At 45.0% G+C, this 24,605-nt stretch overlaps 1 protein-coding gene across 1 annotated transcript in view; it reads left to right on the top strand.

Annotated features, from left to right (window-relative positions):
• MYO15B (myosin XVB) overlaps positions 1–24,605 on the top strand; it is a 139,950-nt gene that overhangs the window by 33,261 nt on the left and 82,084 nt on the right. Inside the window, exons 10-15 of the mRNA XM_073587950.1 lie at positions 7,855–7,940; positions 9,027–9,097; positions 10,425–10,512; positions 11,685–11,783; positions 15,533–15,669; positions 17,333–17,671. Coding sequence (XP_073444051.1) covers positions 7,855–7,940; positions 9,027–9,097; positions 10,425–10,512; positions 11,685–11,783; positions 15,533–15,669; positions 17,333–17,671 — 820 coding nt within the window. The remainder of the gene's footprint in view (positions 1–7,854; positions 7,941–9,026; positions 9,098–10,424; positions 10,513–11,684; positions 11,784–15,532; positions 15,670–17,332; positions 17,672–24,605) is intronic.

Here is a 24,605-nt window from a genome sequence, read left to right as displayed (position 1 = left end):
ATCATTGGCAATGGTTTGATGTCAAAATTTATATTAGAGGTCATGATGGTAGTGCAAAAATAATGATGAAAAGTAAAAGCTCGATAATTGAGGCAAAGTTTGTTAATAGCAAAGATCGTCAGTCAACCTTATGGCTTGTGTAAAAAGTTTTTAATATCACACTTGTGGCATTTTTTAATACATATACAGTACTTTCAACATGGTACTGTCATGATCCCAGTGCAGGTTTTTGAGCTGCACGTCAGGGGTTAATGTCTGGAGCTCAGTGCAGGTTTTGACCTGCACACCTGGGGTTAATGATTGTGGCCGCTTTCTGGTTCTGGGAGAGCTTCTTAAACCCCTGGGAAGCTTCAATCCCTGCCAGTTATACTTTTGCCTTTGGCCTAGTGTGCTGACCCCTGTGTGCCTGTTTGTTGTTATAGCTTGTTTATATGGTTCTGACCCGGTTCTGTTTCCCATTGTGAGTTTGCCTGTTGATTTTGTACTGCGTTATTATCTGACTCACTGCCTGTGACCTGACTACTCTCTGCTCGCCCCTCTTGTACCTTTGCAGCTATCTCTGTGTGTGACTCACTGGCTACGTCTTGACTATCCTCCCTGTCTATGCCCCTTGGTAACTTTGTCTCGCAGTTACCCTGCTAGGAGTTATCTTGCAGCTCCTAGCTCTGTTGAGTTTAGGCCATGCCCCTAGCAGTCACGTGCTTCAGGTCCTGCGGCTTTGAAGTACGCATCTACTCGGCTGCTGCCCGCTCCACGGGTATCTTTGAGCACTGTTCGCTTTACTCAGGACACGCGCACTGGTTCAGTGAGCAAGTTCAGTGCGGTGTTCCTGACATTATAACTGGCCTACAATTTTTTTTTCTCTCCTCACTTCTGCAGCATGGACCCAATGTGTGCTTTATCTGAGTAGGTGAAATGCTTGACTCAGTCACTGCAGAAGCTTAGTTTGGAACACCAAGCTCTGGCCCAGTCCCAACGGCAGGTGGAGGACTCAGTTCAGGGGGTGCTTTCCGCAGGCTTCCAGCAGGTGGGGAATAGAGATGTCATTTTAGTCCAACCCGAATCCCCGGTTAAATTGCCAGATACATTTTTTGGTAACAAGGATGATTTCAGGGCATTTAAGGAGGGCTGTAAGCTCTTTTTCTCTTTGAGACCCCGCTTCTCTGGGGATGAGAAACAGAGGGTGGGGGTGGTGATGTCCCTGCTTAGGGGGTCCCCACAAGCCTGGGCATTTTCGCTTTCCTCTTCTGCCCCTGAGAGAATGTCTGTGGATGCGTTTTTTGAAGCCTTAGGGCTTATTTGTGATGAACCTGATAGAGTGCGTTTGGCTGAGGACAAGGTGATGAGTGTCTGTCAGGGGGAGCACTCGGCCGAATGGTTCTGTACTGAATTCAGACGTTGGGCAGCCGAGATTTCCTGGAGTGATGCTGCCCTTCGGGGGCTGTTCCACAGAGGCCTGTGTGAACGTCTGAAGGATGCTTTGGCACTTCATCCTCCGCCTGACTCCCTGAAGGATGCTATGATCCAAGCGGTTCGCATGGATCGCAGGCTGCGGGCTAGAGGCATTATGCAATGGGAAACACCTTTATTCTTCAGTGGAAATGAGACCCGGACTCTTCCTATGGCTATGGAGGTGAGTACTGTCACCTGTGAGGGAAAGGAAAGAAGACGCCGCCGGGAAAAGCAGTTGTGCTTCTATTGTGGGAAATCTGGACATTGGAAGAAGGACTGCCCCTCCTGTCCGTCATCCTCCAAGATGGCGGGAAACGACTAGGTCTGGGTAGTAGTCGAGGAGGCTACCCAGACCTTCAGGTACAATTTTCCTCATGTGCAAAAATGGTGCTGCAGGTGGAACTGGAACTTGGTTATGGTCCTGTTCAGACTACTGCTTTTATTGACTGCGGTTCTGCTGTGAACCTGATTGATACCAAGGTTATGACTCTTAATTAGATAGGGACAGTCAGGCTTCACGATCCTGTTAAACTTGTGGCAATTGACTCGTCTCCTCTTACCCAAGACGGTATCTGTTGCAGGTCTGAACTTTTTTCTCTAAAAGTGGGTTCCACTCATGTGGAAAAACTAAGTTGTCTTGTGCTAGATAACTTGCCTGCAGGACTGGTACTGGGGATGCCTTGGCTTCAACGCCATAATCCTACCATTGATTGGGTTACAGGGGAAATCACTCAATGGGGATGCAATAATAAATGTGGTAACCTGGGACATCTTGATAACGCTGTTAAATCCGTGTCTGTGTTGTCTGTCGGTCTGGAAGGTATTCCGGAGTACCTGAAGGATTTCAAAGACGTTTTTTCTGAAAGTGAGGCTGAGGCGCTGCCACCACATAGACCCTACAATTGTGCCATTGATTTAGTACCCGGAGCCAAGTTACCTAAGGCTCGATTGTTCAATTTGTCTGGGCCTGAGCGCCAAGCCATGAAGGAGTACATAGATGAGAGCCTCCGCAAAGGGCATATCAGGCCTTCTGTGTCACCTGTGGCAGCAGGGTTCTTCTTTGTGAAGATAAAAGATGGTGGTTTGCGGCCGTGCCTCGACTTTCGGGAACTTAACAAGATAACGGTTAGGAATTCTTACCCGCTTCCCCTCATCCCAGACTTATGTAACCAGTTAACTGGGGCCCAATGGTTCTCCAAGTTAGATCTGCGGGGGGCCTACAATCTGATAAGGGTTCGGGAAGGGGACGAGTGGAAAACGGTATTCCTCACATCAGAAGGACTCTTTGAGAACCTGGTAATGCCGTTTGGGTTAACTAATGCAATCGCTATTTTCCAAAATTTCATCAATGTTGTGCTTTCTGATCTGATAGGCCGTTTTGTTATTATTTATTTGGATGATATTTTGGTGTATTCCCCGGACAGTCAATCTCACTTGCAACATCTAAAGACAGTTCTTCAGAGACTCAGGGAGAACCAATTGTTCGCTAAATTGGAAAAATGTTTGTTTTTTGTACAGGAGCTGTCTTTTTTGGGGTTGATTGTGTCCTGTGAGGGGTTTCATATGGATCCTAAGAAGGTGCTGGCGATCGCTGACTGGGTTCAGCCTCGAGATCTCAAGGGGCTCCAGAGCTTCTTAGGATTTGCGAACTATTACCGGAGATTCATTAAAAGTTTCTCACAAGTGGTTAAACCACTCATGGATCTTACCCAGAAGGGCACTGATGTAAAAAATTGGTCTGTACTCGCTAAGGAATCCTTCTCAGCGATTAAGAAATGTTTCTTGTCTGCCCAAGTGTTGGTACAACCTGACCCGTCCAAACCATTCATTGTGGAGGTGGATGCTTCTGAAGTGGGGGTGGGGGCTGTGCTGTCCCAGGGTCCGGCCACCCTTTCCAATCTCAAACCCTGTGCCTTCTTCTCCAAGAAGTTCTCTTCAGCTGAGAAAAACTATGATGTAGGCAATAGGGAACTTCTTGCGGTCAAGCTGGCGTTTGAGGAATGGAGGCACTTTTTGGAAGGGGCGGCTCACCATATCACGGTTGGCACGGATCACAGAAATTTGGCATACCTTGAATCTGCTAAGAGGCTTACTACTAGACAAGCCCGTTGGTCACTTTTTTTTTCACGATTTCAGTTCTCCATTACTTTTCGACCGGGGTCCAAAAATGTTAAAGCGGATGACCTGTCCAGAAGTTTTGATCCAGTGTCTCCCCCTGAGCCGCCGTCCTCCATTCTTCCCCAGGGGTGGTAGTAGCGGGAATCTCAACTGAGTTGGAACAAGAAATTCTATGGGCTCAGGCCCTAGCTCCGGCAACCAGGCCAGGGGATAAACTGTTTGTTCCAGATTCATTGCGGCCTAGACTTCTGCAGGAGTTTCATGAGTCTAGGCTGAGTGCTCATCCAGGTATCACGGCCACTAGAGAGGCAGTAGCCAGGGGTTTTTGGTGGTCTCATTAAGGTCCGATGTCAAGGAAATTGCTTCTGCTTGTGGCATGTGTGCCCGTTCCAAAAGCTCGCATAACCGACCGGCTGGGGAACTCATACCTTTACCGTTTCCTGATAGGCCATGAACTCATCTTTCCATGGATTTTATTACCGGCCTTCCACCTTCCAGGGGCAATACCGTGATCTGGGTGGTGGTGGATAGGTTTTCTAAACAGGCCCATTTCATTCCCTTGACAGCATTACCTTCAGCAGAAACATTGTCAAGGTTGTTTGTGCAGCATGTGGTCCGATTGCATGGGGTACCCCTGAATGTTTGTCTGACAGAGGTGTGCAGTTTGTGGCCAAATTTTGGAGGGCGTTCTGTATGAAATTGGGCATCTCACTCTCCTTCTCGTCGGCATATCACCCGGAGAGTAATGGTCAGACAGAACGCACCAATCAATCCCTGGAACAAATTCTCAGGTGTCTGACCTCCACCAGACAGGAGGATTGGTGTGATGCGTTACCGTTGGCTGAATTTGCTTTTAACAACCGGGTGAGTCAGTCCACCAACATGTCCCTATTCCTGATTAACTATGGGTTTAATCCGCATTTTGGGGAGTTTTCTCGGGTGGATTCCGGTTGTCCAGGGGCAGAGGGGTCCGTTCAACGGTTAAAAAACCTCTGGGCTGAAGTCCAGCGTAATATCTCTCAGGCCCAGGGGAGATACAAATATTTTGCGGACAAAAAGAGAGCCTCGGGAGACATGTTTCAGGTGGGAGAGAAGGTTTGGCTCTCCACACGTAACATCAACTTAAAGGTACCATCAGCTAAGTTGGGACCAAAGTTCATTGGTCCGTACGAGATTATGGAGATAGTCAACCCAGTGGCATATAGGTTGCGTCTCCCCGCCTCCTTAAAATATCTAATGTGTTCCATAAACCTCTTTTGAAACCCGCAGAATCTGTCAAAGAGAACTCTGAGTCTGTTGTTCCTTCAGTGCTGGTGGAGGGTCAATTGGAGTATGAGGTCGGACATATTGTGGACTCTCGGCGGGTGCGCCGCTCTTTGCAGTACCTGGTCCACTGGAAGGGATATGGACCAGAGGAGCGCTCATGGGTCCCTGCTTGCTCGGTACCATGCAGATCGCCTGGTTCGGGCTTTCCATGCCAAGTATCTGGGGAAGCCTGGGGGTCCAGATGCCCCCCGTTGAGAGGGGGGTACTGTCATGATCCCAGTGCAGGTTTTTGAGCTGCACGTCAGGGGTTAATGTCTGGAGCTCAGTGCAGGTTTTGACCTGCACACCTGGGGTTAATGATTGTGGCCTCTTTCTGGTTCTGGGAGAGCTTCTTAAACCCCTGGGAAGCTTCAATCCCTGCCAGTTATACTTTTGCCTTTGGCCTAGTGTGCTGACCCCTGTGTGCCTGTTTGTTGTTATAGCTTGTTTATATGGTTCTGACCCGGTTCTGTTTCCCATTGTGAGTTTGCCTGTTGATTTTGTACTGCGTTATTATCTCTGTGTATGACTCATTGCCTGTGACCTGACTACTCTCTGCTCGCCCCTCTTGTACCTTTGCAGCTATCTCTGTGTGTGACTCACTGGCTACGTCTTGACTATCCTCCCTGTCTATGCCCCTTGGCAACTTTGTCTCGCAGTTACCCTGCTAGGAGTTATCTTGCAGCTCCTAGCTCTGTGGAGTTTAGGCCACGCCCCTAGCAGTCATGTGCTTCAGGTCCTGCGGCTCTGAAGTACGCATCTATTCGGCTGCTGCCCGCTCCACAGGTATCTTTGAGCACTGTTCGCTTCATCCAGGACACGCGCACTGGCTCAGTGAGCAAGTTCAGTGCGGTGTTCCTGACAGGTACTAGGCTAAGTCTCTGTATCATTTATGATTATTCATGGGCATCAGGAAAAGTATTAACAATTACATCCATGTAGATGCGTAAATTCTCATTCCATGTGGCATTCGCAATTTAAATTTTATTATTGTTTTTAAAAACATAAAGCAAGAAGATTCCCCTCCAACAGCAAATTTTGTTAAATATGATTTTGGTAAGCTCAATAATGTTTCTGTTACTTCTGTTGTGGTCTTGTTCTATCAATCTACTTCTTTTTTTTTTAAACTTTTACACCATTATTTTATAATTCAGGTACATTTTGTTATTTTACAGCCTCAATATACCTAAAATGACTCCATATCCTGACAATTGTTGAAATGTATTCTGTGTACTTACATGTTTGGTTTAGAAATACACTTTTCTGCATCATCCTTATCTTCTGGATCCCCTCCAGTAAAGAACTTAGGCCAGGGGTCCCCAACCTGTGGCTCCGGAGACACATGAGTCTCACAGGCTCATGATGTGTGACTTGCTTCTGTCTGCCAGATTTGTGCATTAGCACCAGGTCTAGCAAACAGCTTTGAAGAGCAGGTCTCCAGATGGTGGCCTTTGTGAGTAGAACTGCATAGAAGAACAAATCTGACAGCACATATGCATGGCATTGAGTAATGTATATTGGTGCGTATGACTTTATGCCCTTTAAAGGGAATCTGTCACCTATTTTTTCGACTATCAGCTGCCGACACCGCCGTCAGGGGCTTATCTACAGCATTCTGTAATGCTGTAGATAAGCCCCCGATGTAACCTGAAAGAGAAGAAGTTAGATTACACTCACCCAGGGGCGGTCTAGGTCCAGTTTTGGTCCGATGGGTGTCGTGGTCCGGTCCGGTGCCTCCCATCTTCTAACAGTGACGTCCTCTTCTTTGCTTCCCGTCGCGGTTCCTGCGCAGGCGCACTGCTCTGCCCTGTTGAGGCCATTACAGGATGCTGTACATAAGCCCCTGATGGCAGTGCTGGCAGCTAATAGTCGAAAAAATAGGTGACAGATTCCCTTGAAATATTGGAGTTCTTTATACACTTACCCCTCATACCATATTTGAGTATTTTACTTTTTTTTTTTTAATAAACATCAATTTGCTTACGTGCACCTGTAAGGTTCGACCAGGACCGTAGTCATGGCCGAGGACACCTGGGCATTAGTGTCCTGGCCTCCCCTCACAGGAAAATAACATTCTCTAGTCATCATACCTGTGTCTTCAGGTTCGACTCCTTCAGGATCTTCCCTACGCGCAGGGGACCCTCTCCAGGCGAATTTGCATTAACTGAGACACAGTCCATTTCAAATTTAACAAGAACATTTCTACTGGGTTCTCTACAGAGCACATCCATAGTCTTCATAGCATTAATCACAGATTTCACACTACATTCAGTAGGACACGGTAATACAACATTGTATAAGAGCCGTAATACACTAAATCGTGTAGCAGTACCTTCATAGATTACAAAAATACATACACTAATAACATACGGCACCGGGACAAAAGAGAAGAGCAGAGGCATAAGCAAATGTAATATATTATAACTCCTACACAACATGACATTGCAAAGTCCTCTGTTAAAATCACATCTAATAGTAGTGAAAGTGGTTGCTTTGAAATCTGATATGTTTGGATTACTGATTATTGTCGTTATGTGGTCCCGGCAACTTGCCGGTTGACCACATTAACTATTGGTTGTGATGTAGTAGCTTGAAATTGTGATTTTGTGTCATGTGGCCTCAAATCATCATGTAATGCTAGCCTTATGAGAACATCCAAACTAATGTAACCTTCATCTAGTTAATAAAACTCTCATTCCAACTCATTTATTCCTGTACAGTCTATCAAGATGAATACATTCTTATCCTGAGTTAGAAATACCCATGAATTATTGAAGCTAGGAAAACAAATTTAATTTCTTAAAAATAACGAAGAGAATCATAAAGAAGTTAAGTAGGATGATATGTTAGAGTATATTCGCTCAAGACAAAGTATTCGGATGCGATGTCCATTGTGTAAAATTTTGTTTAGATTTTTAAAATGACTAGATAACTGTTTTTATGTCATTCATGAGAACGTCTATTAAATTCTGGTTACAGAGATGATATGGGAATCCCACCAGCCCCACTTATGCAAGCACCTTCTCTGCCACCTGCCACACGAGACTCTTCGCACATGAATGGAGGTAATCATAAATTGTTGCTAATGGGGATTGAGATCATTTAGTAATAAGATGAGGGCGTGTAGTGTTAGAATATTGACCAGGACCATCACCTTAGTGGGCTGTGCTACATTGAGCACAACACCTCTGTTGAATTGCTAAATGAAGAATGATGTCTGCTCTACATTGCTGTACGTCAATCCAATCAATACAGAAGAGAACATTAGGAATGGGAGAATTATCTGGGCATCACTGGTGATCATTTTCTTTGCATAAACTTTTAGCCCTGCTCTAAAGTTGATGATAAAGACGTTGAGAACCTCCAAATGAATGCCTCACCCAGGAAACCATAGCAGGAGTGCACAACCTGTGACTAGGGACCACATGCGGTGCGCAATGCCATTCTGCGGCTAATTACTTGTGGTTTTCCATTGCGCTTTTTAGTATGTTTTTATATGCGGTTTTATTGCGTTTTGGACCCTGTAGTTTGTGTCTCTTTTAGTTATGCAATGTTTTAAATCTGCTTTGTTTTTTAAAATTTCCAAGTATTTGGCCTTGACAAAAATTTATTGATACAGTTTTGCGAATTTCGTGTGTTTATTACCTATGGATTTGCCGAATCTAATGCAAGTTTACGGGGAAAATCCGCACATAAACTCCATGTACCTGCGAGAGAAATTGACATGTTGCGTATGTCAAACAGGGACCGCAGGTCCGTTTATGCTGAGTAATAAAACATGCAAAGTGGGGGTGAGATTTCTGTAAATTCCCATCCAACTGTGCTGGATCTGTAAGATGATGCAGCGAAAATACGCAGTGTCAAAAGCTCACTAAAAATTCACTGTGGGCACACAGTCTTAGGCCACGTGCACACGTTGAGTATTTGGTGAGTTTTTTACCTCAGTATTTGTAACCAAAACCAGGAGTGGGTGATAAATCCAGAAGTGGTGACGTGTTTCTATTATACTTTTCCCCTGATTGTTCCAGTCTGGTTTGGGCTTACAAATACTTACCGTAGGTAAAAAACTCATCCAATCTTCAACGTGTCCAAGTGGCCTTGGAATTTCCATTCTATTTTAATCTCACTTTTTCTATCAAACTTTGTTGTAGGCATGAGTGGTCCTCCTCAGAGATTTGACAACTATGTGGATCAGCTTTTCTCACCTCTGTTTTCACCAACAGTTAGTAACATTTCTGTTATTATTCTTTGGTTTAACCATATACTGTACACTCACTGGCCACTTTATTAGGTACACCATGCTAGTAAGGGGTTGGACCCCCTTTTGCCTTCAGAACTGCCTCAATTCTTCGTGGCAGAGATTCAACAAGGTGCTGGAAGCATTCCTCAGAGATTTTGGACCATATTGACATGATGGCATCACACAGTTGGCGCAGATTTGTCGGCTGCACATCCCTGATGCGAATCTCCCGTTCCACCACATCCCAAAGATGCTCTATTGGATTGAGATCTGGTGACTGAGGAGGCCATTTGAGTACAGTAAACTCATTGTCATGTTCAAGAAACCAATCTGAGATGATTCGAGCTTTATGACATGGCGCATTATCCTGCTGAAAGTAGCCATCAGATGTTGGGTACATTGTGGTCATAAAGGGATGGACATGGTCAGCAACAATACTCAGGTAGGCTGTGGCGTTGCAACGATGCTCAATTGGTACCAAGGGGCCCAAAGAGTGCCCAGAAAAAATTCCCCACACCATGGCACCACCACCACCAGCCTGAACCGTTGATACAAGGCAGGATGGATCCATGCTTTCATGTTGTTTACGCCAAATTCTGACCCTACCATCCGAATGTCGCAGCAGAAATCGAGACTCATCAGACCAGGCAACGTTTTTCCAATCTTCTACTGTCCAATTTCGATGAGCTTGTGCAAATTGTAGCCTCAGTTTCCTGTTCTTAGCTGAGAGGAGTGGTACCCAGTGTGGTCTTCTGCTGCTGTAGCCCATCTGCCTCAAAGTTCGACGCACTGTGCGTTCAGAGATGCTCTTCTGCCTACCTTGGTTGTAACGGGTGGCAATTTGAGTCACTGTTGCCTTTCTATCAGCTCGAACCAGTCTGCCCATTCTCCTCTGACCTCTGGCATCAACATGGCATTTCCGGCCACAGAACTGCCGCTCACTGGATTTTTTTTCTTTTTCGGACCATTCTCTGTAAACCCTAGAGATGGTTGTGCGTGAAAATCCCAGTAGATCAGCAGTTTCTGAAATTCTCAGACCAGCCCTTCTGGCACCAACAATCATGCCACGTTCAAAGGCACTCAAATCACCTTTCTTCCCCATACTGATGCTCGGTTTGAACTGCAGGAGATTGTCTTGACCATGTCTACATGCCTAAATGCACTGAGTTGCCGCCATGTGATTGGCTGATTAGAAATTAAGTCTTAACACACAGTTGGACAGGTGTACCTAATAAAGTGGCCAGTGAGTGTATATATTTCTATTTAGTCTTGATACTTTCTCTTTATCTCTTTTTTTTGTTTCTTCCAGGAAATGGAGAAATCTGAAAACCTTAGCAGGCGTATGAAAGGTGGTGGAGGCATTGGGCCTACAAGACAAAATGCATTCGGGTCCCCTGGTGAGTGTAGGCATCAAATAGCAACCAAGCAACGTAAAAGCTTAGGTGTGAATGTAAAGTGGCTCAGGGCGGTAGCTGAGGGCAAAGTACTTGTCTTCCACACTCCGGCTTGCTACAGGAAAATGGGTTTTCTGGGTGTGTGTGGTGATGTGGTTGCGACCACCTTCAGGGCACATTCAGACATCTGGTTTTCACGTACGAGTACTATCCATGTTTTTGACAGATAGCACTCATACCTATGATAGTCTATGGGTCCACTCACACATCTGTGATTTTCAAAAATCGCAGAGACATGTCAAATTTTGATCCGTGGGTAGGATCAAAACCGGCAATGTAAGTCAATGGGTTTGTGAAAAAATTGGACCACACACCGATGACATCAGAGTGTGGTCCGAGTTTCACAGACTGTCAGAATGGAAAGTGTGGAGACACTTTTTGTTTTCTATTTCTCCCCATACAAGAGAAATGGATGCCACTCAGATCAAACTCTGATCAAACTCTAGTTAAATTCTAATCAAAGTCTGATCAGAATAATCACACCATTTTCCATACATGGAAAAGTCGGAATTGTAAATGGGCCCTTAGTCCTGCTGCTGAGATTCCAAATGATCACCTGCAGTCTGGGGAAGCACACAGAAGGTGCTCAGTTCTCATTCTGGGATGCTAATGGGGAAACAAAACTACACAGTTCCCATAAAAGTCAAGGACTGTCCATGTAATGGTAGTGATAAGTCCTCCAGCGTAATATTGTTTGCACAGCCATGAGAAGAGAGTCCTGATTGAGGAACCACGACTGACAAGCAATTCACAAAAAAATCACACTCGACTGGATTTTTTACAACTTGATTGTCATAGGCGTGGTAATAAAGCTGTCACAATGTGACCCCAGTCACTTCTTCAGTGCCGTGATGTAGTAGCGGCACTGAGCAAACTTCACTAGTGCAACAACTGTCGTGGCCAAAGATGCCATGAAGCCCTAACCTAATAGTTTAATTGACAACTGTTTTTCTTAAGTCAGACCCCCTAAAATATGTATTGCACAATAAACACAAAACATATACCGAAAATATAATAATATATGGTACTTACCAATGCAAATGTGTTGAAACTGGTCTATAAAAATACATATTGGAAACTCTTACGACTGGTCTGATACCCTTAATTGTCCTTAGCCTATATAGGAATGAATTCAATGCCTCAATATTCTATGCCAATGATGAATGGAATGATGCCTGCCATGGGAAACATGCAAATGATGCCCAGTATGCCAGGTAAGTAAATTATAGACACATAGACTTGGAAATCCCATTTATAATAAGTAGTCTGACTTGGTACATTTTGCACATAGCTACCATTGGTACCACACACATCAGTGTTTTATCACTTCAGAGATAATTATTTGAACATTAAGGGGTAATATCTAGTGATGAGCGAACGCGCTGGGATAAGGTGTTATCCACCATGCTCGGATGCTAACAGAGTGTCTTTGGTATACTCAAATAATGTGTTTTGAGTCCTCGAGGCTGCATGTCTCGCAGCTGTTTGACAGCCACAGCACATTCAGGGATTGCCTAACAAATAGGCAATTTATGCATGTGTTGCGTGTTGTGAACTCATTTTCTGGTCTACCAGTTGTGAGTTCTACTTCCGGGCTCCCTCTGGTGGTAACAGGAGGTAGTGAGGTTGATTTAATTAGTAGAGATCTGCCACCTGATGATGAGGATAACGATTGGATCTCTGGAATCTCAGACTGGATTTAAGACTGCCGACGCCCTATTCTGGTGCTGGTGATTCCTTCTGGCTTTTCAGGTCTTGGTTTTCAGCTTTGTTCCAGTCATCTCAAGCTAAGTGTTTCTGCTAATGTTCACACTTGATTTTGTTGGTCTATTCAGTTTTTTGTGTGGTCAGCCAGCCCCGGCTGGGGCTGTGCTGAATTTCCACTCTTATTTATCTGTATTTGCCAATTTGCTTTTTGTCCCTTATTAGATGGGCCTTGTTTTTCACGCGTTTTAATTTTGTGGTCTCTTTTCTTCTGGGCACAAAGAATGTTAAGGCAGACACCCTTTCTAGGAGTTTCTTTGCTGATTCTCTTAATGTGACCGAGCCTACTACCATCCTAGGTGAGGGGGTAGTTCTTTCTGCCATTTCGCCCGATTTGAGACACGCCCTGGAGGAATTTCAGGATGATAAACCTGAGCGTTGCCCTATGGGAAAATTGTATGTTCCTGACCAGTGGAGAAAGAGAGTGATGTCTGAAGTTCATTGCTCCGCATTGGCTGGTCATCCAGGTATTTTTGGTACCAGAGATTTGGTGAGTCGGTCTTTTTGGTGGCCTGCCTTATCTCATGATGTCAGGAATTTTGTACAATCCTGTGGGATTTGTTCTCGGTCTAAACTCTGTTCTCGTTCTAGTGGGTTACTGATGCCCCTGCCGGTGCCCAAGAGGCCATGGACCCATATCTCAATGGATTTTATTTCTGATCTTCCTGTCTCTCAGAGAATGACTGTTATCTGGGTGATTTGTGATAGATTTTCGAAGTTGGTCCATCTTGTACCACTCCCAAAGTTGCCATCTTCCGCTGAGTTTTTACCCTTGTTTTTACAACAGGTGGTTCGGTTACATGGGATTCCTTAGAACATTGTGTCGGACAGAGTAGTACAATTTGTTTCCAGATTCTGGAAAGCCTTTTGCTCCGATCTGGGAATTCAGTTATCCTTCTCCTCTGCATTTCATCCCCAGACCAATGGGCAGACTGAGAGAACAAACCAGACCTTGGAGTCTTATTCAAGATGTTTTATATCTGCTGATCAGGATGATTGGGTCTCGTTTTTTCCCTTGGCCGAATTCGCACTGAACAATAGAGCTAGTTCTGCCACTTTGATGTCACCCTTTTTCTGTAATTTTGGGTTTCATCCTCGATTCTCTTCAGGGCAAGTGGAATCTTCGTCCTGCCCAGGTGTGGATACTGTGGTTGAGAGAATGCAGCAGATATGGGACCAAGTGGTGAATAAGTTGTCACTCTCTCAGGAAAAGGCCCAGCGATTTTCCAACCGGCATATGACCATTGGTCCCCGGTTTAAAGTGGGTGATATGGTTTGGTTGTCATCTAAGAATATTCCTATGAAGATTGCATCTCCAAAATTTAAGCCAAGATTTATTGGACCTTATAAGATTTTGGAGATTCTTAATCCTGTTTCTTTTCGATTGGCTCTTCCAGTTACGTTCAAGATCCATAACGTATTTCACAAATCACTGTTGAAGAGGTTTGTTGAGCCAGTAGTTCCTATGGCAACACCTCCTGACCATGTATTGGTTAAAGGCAATGTGGAATATGAGGTAGAGAAAATATTGGATTATCGTTTGGTTAGACGGAGACTCCAGTATTTGGTCAAATGGAAGGGTTATGGCCAGGATGATAATTCTTGGGTCTCTGCCTCTGATATTCATGCCAATAGATTGGATCTTGCTTTTCACCGGGCTCATCCTGATCGGCCTGGTGGCGTGGATGAGGGTTCGGTGACCCCTCCTCAAGGGGGGGTACTGTTGTGAACTCATTTTCTGGTCTACCAGTTGTGAGTTCTCCTTCCAGGCTCCCTCTGGTGGTAACATGAGGTAGTGAGGTTGATTTAATTAGTAGAGATCTGCCACCTGATGATGAGGATAACGATTGGATCTCTGGAATCTCAGACTGGATTTAAGACAGCCGACGCCCTATTCTGGTGCTGGTGATTCCTTCTGGCTTTTCAGGTCTTGGTTTTCAGCTCTGTTCCAGTCATCTCAAGCTAAGTGTTTCTGCTAATGTTCACACGTGATTTTGTTGGTCTATTCAGTTTTTTGTGCGGTCAGCCAGCCCCGGCTGGGGCTGTGCTTAATTTCCACTCTTATTTATCTGTATTTGCCAATTTGCTTTTTGTCCCTTATTAGATTGGCCTCTTTTTTGCTCTGTCTCAGAATATTAGTGCTGATATAGAGGGAGAAGTCTAGTGACTTCAGGGTTAATTTTGCTATCAGAAGTGTTGGACATTATTGTTGTAGGGTTTTTTGGGCAGATTGCAGACAGTGTCTTTCCTTTCCTGTCCTTTCTAGTTAGTTTGGGCCCCATCGTTTGTTCAGCCTATTTTCCTGCCTGTGTTTGTGTTTTCATCTTGTTTCACCGTCAATACATGTGTGGGGGCTGTCTATTCTTTTGAGGTCTGCTCTGGGTCAATTAGTTTCCCCTTTTCTTGCTTTAGGCTTATTTAGTCCTCCGGCTGTGATGAGGCGTCTAGATTCATCGAAGGAACGCTCCACGGCTGCTGCTAGTTGTGTGGTTAGGATCAGGGGTCTGCAATCTGCATAGTTACCAACCTCTCTGGTTTTCTGTGACTTAGCTTGTTTAGTTTTCCTCCTCGGTGACCCATTCATAACAGTTGCGGCTGTCGAACAGCCATAAGACATGCAGCCTCGAGGACTCAAAACATATTTTTTTGAACACGCCGAAGACACTCGATTAGCATCCGAAAGTGTTTTCAATTGTATAAAAGAGAAGACATCTGGTACCATTTGATTGGGGGCATCACCAAATTACATGATCAAAATCTACTGCCTCAAGGCAGTCAAAACTATTTCTCAACCCACACCTTTGTCAGACTGTCAAAGAATAATTGGGCATGCGTAAACAAAATAATTGGTGGTGTATGGGAACTTCAGCTCGGCTACATTGCAGTGAATGGTGCTCAGGTGCAATATCTCCCACAACCACTGGTCAGTTGTGGCGCTGTTTTTAAAAGAAAGTGGTCATGTTTTTCCAATCCTATACATCTTTTTTAACTGCTGCATCCGTATTGTATGCATCTTATAAACCCTGTTATATAAACTACTTCAATGTAACTCAGTAGAAGGTCTACATCAGCGATACGTGTCTAATGGTATAATAAACATATCGTGATTCCTACTATACAAAGTTCCTATCAGTACCATTTGTGCAATTAGTTTATAAACAAATATATAGATAATGTAAAATAATATTTGTTATTATAGCCATGATGCCCCAGGCAATGATGCCACAAATGATGCCTCAGGCTATGCCAATGGCCCAACCAATGATGCCTTCAGTGGACCCTGCACAATTGGCTGCACAGCAACAAGCGTTTATTCAGCAACAGGCTCTGCTTTTGGTGAGTACCTTATTCTCTGGTCATTCTGCTGTTTTATATTGGTGGGGCATTTATCATCTTCTTTACATTAGAAAATTGGTGTTAAAAATCACAACTTTTGTTGTTAGTGGTATTTGTGCAAAATGTTACCCTTTTTGTCCTTTTGTGCTGGCCCTGGGCACTTTTGAAAAATGTGTGGGGCTTCGTAAAAGAGAATACGGCCTACCTCGGCAAGGTAAATTTAACTATAATATGCATAAAAATTGGAGTATATTGTGGCTGAAATCTAAGGTAACTTAAAGGGAATCTGTCACCCCATTTTTGCTGTATGAGCTGCGGCCACCGCCATCAGGGGCTTATCTACAGCATTCTGCAATGCTATAGATAAACCCCCGATGTAACCTGAAAGATAAGAAAAACGAGTTAGATTTATTCACCTGGGTGTCCGGTCCAGTCCGATGGGTGTCGCGGTCCGGTCCAGCACCTCCCATCTTCATACAATGACGTCCACCTTCTTACTTCTCCCGCGGCTCCTGCACAGGCGTACTTTATCTTCCCTGTTGAGGGCAGAGTAAAGTACTGCAGTGCGCAGGCGCTGGACCACTCTGACCTTTCCCTGCACTGCAGTACTTTACTCTGCCCTCAACAGAGCAGATAAAGTACGCCTGCGCAGGAGCCGAGGCAGAAGTAAGAAGGAGGACGTCATCGTATGAAGATGGGAGGCGCCTGACCGGACCGTGACACCCATCAGATCGGACCGCGCCCCCCGGTGAGTATAATCTAACTTGTTTTTCTTATCTTTCAGGTTACATCAGGGGCTTATCTAAAGCATTACAGAATGCTGTAGATAAGCCCCTGATGGCGGTGGCCGCAGCTCATACAGCAAAAATGGGGTGACAGATTTCCTTTAAGACTGGCATAGATTTTATTTTCTGGAGCACATACAGCCTATCAATTAACCAAATTTAGTGGGCTTAGGCCTCTTACTAAATTTGGCCCATCTTACTCCAGCGTCTCAAATACCAGTTTTAAAGGGAACCTGTCATGTAAAAAAATTCTATTAACTTTCAGATATAGGGTTAATCTACATACATAGTAACATAGTTTTGAAGGCTGAAGGAAGACCTTATGTCCATCTAGTTCAGCCTATTTTTAGTGCAGCTGTTCTGCAGGTTAATATTGTTCTAAAGCCAATGCGGCTGCTACACTGTAAGCCTAGCTGACGGGAGGAAATGATATTTAATTATCCAGTTAGCCTCGGGCTTTCAGTCCTAGAGGCGTGGCCAGTGCTGCTTCAGTCACCCCTCAGTACATAGTGAGCGGCAGCTGTAACCACGGCAAGCACTGACTGACAGCTGGCTCACTAGTGCATTAGTGCTCAGCTAGCTGTCAGTCAGTGGAGGGCGTAGATACAGCTGCCGCTCACTGTGTACTGAGCAGTGGCTGTGGTTGTATGACTGAAAGCCTGAGGCTGCTGGGAGGAATAAAGTTAATTTCCTCACAGCAGTCAGGTTTTCGGTGCGGCAGCCACACAACTTTAGAACACTGTTAACTTTCACATTAACCCCCAACCACCAAACCTATGGTATAATAGCATTTTGGGACTTAACAGGCTGCTTTTAATAAATTGCCCTTTTGTGCCTGCGGTTAGCTATTCCGGTTAAACAGTTCTGTTCTTTTCTAGGCTCAACAGATGACACTTCAGGCAACAGTGCTGTCTCAGCAGCAACAGCAGCAACAGGATCCATCTCTTAATAACAGACCACGTTCTCCCCCTCCTAAAACAGTTTTTAAGTCCGCACCAAAACCGGTAGTGGCACCAAAACCATCTGCTGCCCCTGTCCCACCTGCTGCCCCACCTGCTGCCCCTGCCCCACCTGCTGCCCCTGCCCCATCTCCAGTCCCTGTCCCACCTCCAGCTCCAAAATCTGCTCCTAACCCACCTCCAGTTCCTTCTCCAAAATCTATACCATCTCCTCAAGAATCCAAGCCACAACCTCAGAAGCCACAAACACCAATCGAGGTAAAACATAATGATAATATAATAGACAGTATGCATAATTATATAAATACATAATAATACATAATTGCTGAAGTCATTGTCCGACATGAAGTGTGATCACATCTAAAAAAGCAAGTTCATGGGTACAATATGTTCATGGGTACAATATGTTCATGGATACAATATGTCCATGGGTACAATACGTGTGAACTCAGCTAACAACTGGACTTGGGTTATATACCAAATTAGCAAGAAAAAGCTTACACAGCAACATATCAGATATTCTTCATTTTGCTAAAAACATATTTTATTAAAGTAAACAACCCCTTATAGCTTCCTGCAGTTAACATAGTAACCAGTTTTTGCTCCAAAATCATCAGTTCTGACAGGTCACTTTTCAGCCTATCACACTAAGAACCTCTCTTTTATTCAGTTGTGCTCAAAAGTTTACATACCCCGGCACAATTTTTGCTTTCTTGGCCTTTTTTCAGAGAATAAGAATGATAACACCAAAACTTTTTCTCCACTCATGGTTAGTGTTTGGGTGAAGTCATTTATTGTCAAACTACTGTGTTTTCTCTTTCTAAATCATAATGACAACCCAAAACATTCAAATGACCCTGATCAAAATTTCACATGGTGATTTTGGCCTGACAACATGCACAGAAGTTGAGACAAATGGGTTTTTAATGGCTACTAAAGGTAACATCCTCACCTGTGACCTGTTTGCTTGTAATCAGTGTGTGCATAAAAGCTGACTGAGTTTCTCGGATCCACACGGACTCTTGCATCTTTCATCCAGCCACTGACGTTACTGGATTGTGAGTTATGGGGAAAGCAAAAGAATTGTCAATGGATCTACGGGAAAAGGTAGTTGAACTGTATAAAACAGGAAAGGGATACAAAAAGATATCCAAGTAATTGATAATGCCAGTCAGCAGCGTTCAAACTGTGATTAACAAATGGAAAATCAGAGGCTTTGTAAAAAACAAAACCGCAGCCAGGTAGACCAACAAAAATTTTGTCCACCACTGACAAGAAAATTGTTCAGGATGCAAAGAAAAACCCACAAATAACATTAGCTGAAATACTGGACTCTCTGAAAACTAGCGGTTTGGCTGTTTCAAGATGAACAATAAGGAGGCACTTGAAGAAAATTGGGCCGCATGATCGAGTCGCCAGAGGAAAGCCATTGCTGCACAAATGTCACAAAATATCTCACCTACAATACGCAAAACAGCACAAAGACAAGCCTCAAAACTTCTGGGACAATGTAATTTTGAGTGATTATTACCAAAATTGAACTATTTGGCCCCAACCATAAACGTTACATTTGGAGAGAGGTCAATAAAGCCTATGATGAAAGGGACATCATTTGTACTGTAAAGCACGGAGGTGGATCGCTGATGTTTTGGAGATGTGTGAGCTACAAATGCATAGGAATTTTGGTCAGAATTGAAGGAAAGATGAATGCAGCATGTTATCAGCAAATACTGGAGGCAAGTTTGCAATCATCAGCCCGGAAGCTGCGCATGGGACGTACTTGGACGTTCCAACAAGACAACAATCCAAAACACAAAGCCAAGTCGACTTGTCATTGGCTACAGCAGAACAAAGTGAGGGTTCTGGAGTGGCCATCTCAGTCTCCTGAACTCAGTATCATTGAGCCACTCTGGGGAGATCTCAAGTGTGCAGTTCAAGCTAGACAGCCCAAGAATTTACAGGAACTCAGTTGCGTAGCGCAACCAGGGGGCAGAGGGTGTGATCACCCCGGGCCCCATTCTCTGAGGGGGCCCACCCGAAGCTATGCTACTGTAACTGTATTGGCCTGCACAGCACACCCATACAGTTACATTCTGTGGCAGAGCAGGTTGAATCAACCTCCTTGCTCTGCTACTCGGCCGCTATGGTGCCCCTGAGCAGGCGGGGGGGCCTGTACCAGCAGTGGGCCCCCCGCCTGTCATCGCAGGTTCAGCTGTATCGAATAGATGCCGATACAGCTGACCGCATTGATGAGAGAAGGAGCATTACACTCCCTCTCCCATCATCCACCTGTCAGCGTCTGCAGACACTGACAGTGGGCGCAATGATTTCACTACCCGGCGCGCTGTCAGGAGATGAGTGGGAGCTAAGAGCAGTGCAGGAACCAGGAGGAAGAGATGTGAGTATTAGATTTATTTTTTTATGGCGGTGCATCATACTATAGAGGCCTGAGGGGGTGCATTATATTGCAGTCTGCCTGGTGGTGCATTATATTACAGTCTGCCTGGGGGTGCATTATATTACTGTCTGTCTAATGGGGGGCTGCCTTATATTGGAGTCTGCCTGGGGGTTCAATATATTACAGTCTGCATATGAGGTGCTGCCTTATATTGGAGTCTGCCTGGGGGTGCATTATATTACAGTCTGCCTATGGGGGGGCTGCCTTATATTGAAGTCTGCCTGGGGGTGCAATATATTAGAGTCCGCCTAGGGGGGGGCTGCCTTATATTACAGCCTGCCTATGGGGGGGCTGCATTATACTATAGAGTCTGCCTATGGGCGGCTGCATTACATTATAGAGTCTGCTTATGAAGGGCTGCATTACACTATAGAGCCTGCCTATGGGGGGGCTGCATTATACTATAGAGTCTGCTTCTGGGGAGCTGCATTATACTATAGAGTCTGCTTATGGAGGGTTGCATTATACAGTACTATTGAGTCAGCCTATGGGGGGCTGTATTAAACTGTAGAGTCCGCCTATGAGGTGGCTGCATTATACTATATAGTCTGCCTATGGAGGGTGCATTTTACTATCTAAGGACTATCTGATGTATTATACTATATAGAGGCAGTGTGGAGATTAGAGTGAGGGGACCATCATACAGTGTTTGTTGGAGTCATCAAACAGTTTGGGGGCTACTAAGGGGTCAGAATATTTACAGTGAGGGGGCATTATACTGTGTATAGGGAGGAGACTCGGGACATTATTAAATGTAAAGTGGGCACTTATTGTTAAAGGGGAACTCAGGTTACCGTGACTGTCAATGGGGCACACATGGCAATATTATTTTCTAGGGGACAAAATGTGGGCACTGTTTTCTATGGCACTTGCACCCAGCATTACTATATTCTAGGGTTAATAATAATAATAAATTTTATTTCTATAGTGCCGACATATTCCACAGCACTTTACATTTCGGAGGGGATTTGTACAGACAATTGACATTACAGCATAACAATAATCACATAGATTATAACAAATACCAAGAGGAATGAGGGCCCTGCTCGCGAGCTTACAGTCTATGAGGAAAGAGGTAGACACAAAAGGTGGGTGGTAACAGTTGCCCTGATTGTATGGACCAGCCATAATGTTAAATGTGTAACAGTACAGACACAGAGGGCTAATGGATGCATAAAGCATGTGGGAACATGATGCGGGGAACCTGGTTATGGTAAAACTTTTGGCTGTGCCACACAGGGATAGATTAGGTTAATATGTTGAGGCGATAGGCCAGTCTGAATAAATGCGCTTTCAGGGCACGCTTAAAATTGTGGGCTAATCGTATTGACCTGGGAAGTGCATTCCAAAGAATTGGCGCAGCACGTGTAAAGTCTTGGAGACGGGAGTGGGAGGTTCTGATTATTGAGGATGCTAACCTCAGGTCATCAGCAGAACGGAGGGAGCGGGTAGGGTGGTATACTGAAACAAGGGAGGAGATGTAGGGTGGTGCTGAGCCATGGAGGGCTTTGTGGGTGAGGGTAATAAGTTTATACTGAATTCTGGAGTGGATGGGTAGCCAGTGAAATGACTGGCACAAGGTAGAGGCATCGGTGTAACGATTGGTGAGGAATATGATCCTGGCTGCAGCATTCAAGACAGATTGGAGAGGAGAGAGTTTGGTAAGAGGGAGACCGATTAGAAGAGAGTTACAATAGTCGAGACGAGAATGAATAAGAAAAACAGTAAGAGTTTTTGCAGAGTCAAAAGTAAGAAAAGGTCGAATTCTAGAATTGTTTTTGAGGTGCAGATGACAAGAGCGAGCCAGTGATCGAATGTGGGGGGCAAATGAAGCTCAGAATCAAGTATGACCCCAAGACTGCGGGCATGTTGCTGGGAAGTAATAGTGGAGCCACACACAGAAATGGCAATGTCGGGTATAGGTACATTAGTAGAGGGAGGAAACACAAGGAGTTCAGTCTTTGACAGGTTCAGTTTCAGATACAGTGAGGACATGATGTTAGACACAGCGCTTAGACAATCGCCGGTGTTTTCTAGAAAGGCTGACGTGATGTCAGGAGAAGAAGCGTATAATTGGGTGTCATCAGCAAAGATATGGTACTGGAAACCAAATCTACTGATTGTTTGACCAATAGGGGCAGTGTACAAGGAGAAGAGGAGGGGGCCTAGAACCGATCCTTGAGGAACCCCAACAGTAAGGGGAAGGTGAGAGGAGGAGGAACCGGCAAAAGATACAGTAAAGGTCAGAGAGATAGGAGGAGAAGCAGGAGAGAACGGTGTCCTTGAGGCCAATGGAACGAAGCATAGTGAGGAGGAGCTGATGATCCACAGTGTTGAATGCTGCAGAGAGATCCAAGAGAATTAGCATGGAGTAATGACCATTTGATTTAGCTGTTAGTAGATCATTAGAGACTTTAGTGAGGGCAGTTTCAGTAGAGTGTAAGGAGCGGAAACCGGATTGGAGAGGGTCGAGAAGAGAGTTATCAGAGAGATAGCGGATAAGACGGGAGTGGACCAGGCGTTCCAGGAGTTTAGAGATGAAGGGAAGATTAGAGACAGGTCTATAGTTAGCGGCACAGTTTTGGTCGAGGGATGGTTTTTTAAGTAGTGGATGTATGATGGCATGCTTAAATGAGGAGGGAAAGATACCAGAAGAGAGAGAGAGGTTAAATATTTTAGTTAGGTGAGGGGTGACAGCAGGGGAAAGGGACTGGAGGAGATGTGACGGAAATGGGTCACTGATGCAAGTGGTTGGGCGAGAAGATGCAAGGAGCCTGCTTACTTCTTCTGTGACTGGTTAAAAATCAGAGAGTGAGCTAGATGCAGTGGGGGAGGGAGGACAGTGCATGGTATGAGGTGATTGGGAGATAATTTCCTGTCGAATCTGATCAATTTTTTCTTTGAAGTAATTGGCCAGATCGTCAGCTCGGAGCTCTGTGGTTGGGGCCTGTACTCTTGGGTTGAGTAGAGAATGAAAAGTGTAAAAGTGATGTTTCGGGTTATTGGACAGTGAGGTGATGAGGGTTGCTTTAGAATTTAGAGGGCACACAGTACCACACAGTAGGTGCAGTAATAGGGACACAGGCGGCAGAGGCTCAGTGTTGGGGTATCAGCAGGATAAGTAGGTTGTGCAGGTTGGGAATTGATGGTGATGGCTGGAATATGAGAAGTGAAATGTGTCTTTGTTGTAATCTCTGCAGCCGAGTCCTGGCTGGAGAAGTTATCATGTCGGTCTGGGACAGATGGAAAAGATGGGAAAAGTGAACGATTCCATCAGAAAGAACATCAGCGGTAAGTCACCATCTCTAACTGTGCAGTAATCTCTTATATGTTTTGTAGGACTGGTATTTACTACTGACCATATAGCAGTAATATCCATGTTCGTCTTTATATAGGGATTATTTTCAGTAACAGCGTGGTTATCTCCTACATCCACTATTAGGCCGGAGTCACACCTGCGAGTGCAATGCGAGGGAGTCTCTCGCCTCAATACCCGGCACTGCCGCCGACACTCAAGACCGGAGTGTGCGGCTGCATGTATTTCTATGCAGCTGAACGCTCCAGTTCCCGAGTCCCGGCGGCAGTGCCGGGTATTGATGCGAAAGACTTGCATGAGTTTCTCACATTTCACTTGCAAGTGTGGCCCCGGCCTTAGGGTGAGTCACGAAGTTGTAATCAAGGTTACAAGGTTAAGGGCCCACTCAGAAGTTTCGCCCACCCCAAACCAAAACCCTATCTATGCTTCTGCATGAACTGGAGGCTTTTTGCCAAGAACAGTGGGCAGCTTTACCATATGAGAAAATAAAGAACCTCATCCACAAGTACCACAAAAGACTTCAAGCTGTCATTAATGTTAGAGGGGGCAATACACGGTACTCAGAAATGTGGTATGTGAACTTTTGATCAGGGTCATTTGGATGTTTTGGGTTGTCAATATGATTTAAAAAGAGAAAACACAGTAGTTTGACCATAAATGGCTTCACTCAACCACTAACAATGAGCAGAGAAAAAGGTTTGGTGTTATCATTCATATTCTCTGAAAAAAGGCCAAGAAAGCAAAAATTATGCCGGGGTATGTAAACTTTTGAGCACAACTGTAAATGTCATATGTAAATTGCTTCTTCAGAGATGGAGCAGACTTGAACTCTAATGCCACCTTTTGCAATCCTAAAAATCAACCTTTTATCTAGCCTTGCCTTATGACTTAGGGCCCCGTCACACATAGTGACTCACCAGCGATCCCGACAACGATATGAACTTGTTGCTAAACAGGCAGCTTCACCAGCGATCAGCACCAGCAATGACAAGCGCGCGTGTCGCTGTGTAGCTTAGATACCAGCACACTGGTGCAGGAAGCTGGTAACCAAGGTAAACAGCGGGTTTCTAAGCGTCGCGCGGTGATTAGAAACCCGCTGTTTACCTTGGTTACCAGCTCCAGCTCGCTGATCGCTGGTCTCCCGCTGGGCAGCACTCATCGCTGCGTGGTGCAGGCGGGAGACCAGCGATCAACGATCAAAAAAATGTCCAGGGCTCTCCACAATGATCAGCGATACCCGGCGGGGGGCTGGTCGCTGCTAGGTGTCACACACAGCGATCTCGCTGGTGAGATCGCTGTTGTGTCACAAAACTTGTGACTCAGCAGCGATCTCGCTAGCGAGATCGCTGTGTGTAACGGGGGCTCTAGAATAAAAGCCAAACCAGAATCTCAATTTGCAGATACTTATTTCGGGGTGT

Source organism: Dendrobates tinctorius, unplaced genomic scaffold (genome assembly GCF_039654945.1).
Source record: "Dendrobates tinctorius isolate UK_male_01 unplaced genomic scaffold, ASM3965494v1 ptg000103l, whole genome shotgun sequence".
NCBI classification, from domain to species: Eukaryota; Metazoa; Chordata; class Amphibia; order Anura; family Dendrobatidae; genus Dendrobates; species Dendrobates tinctorius.
Note: the sequence above shows the minus strand (reverse complement) of the source record. Positions and strands in the feature narration are given on the sequence as shown.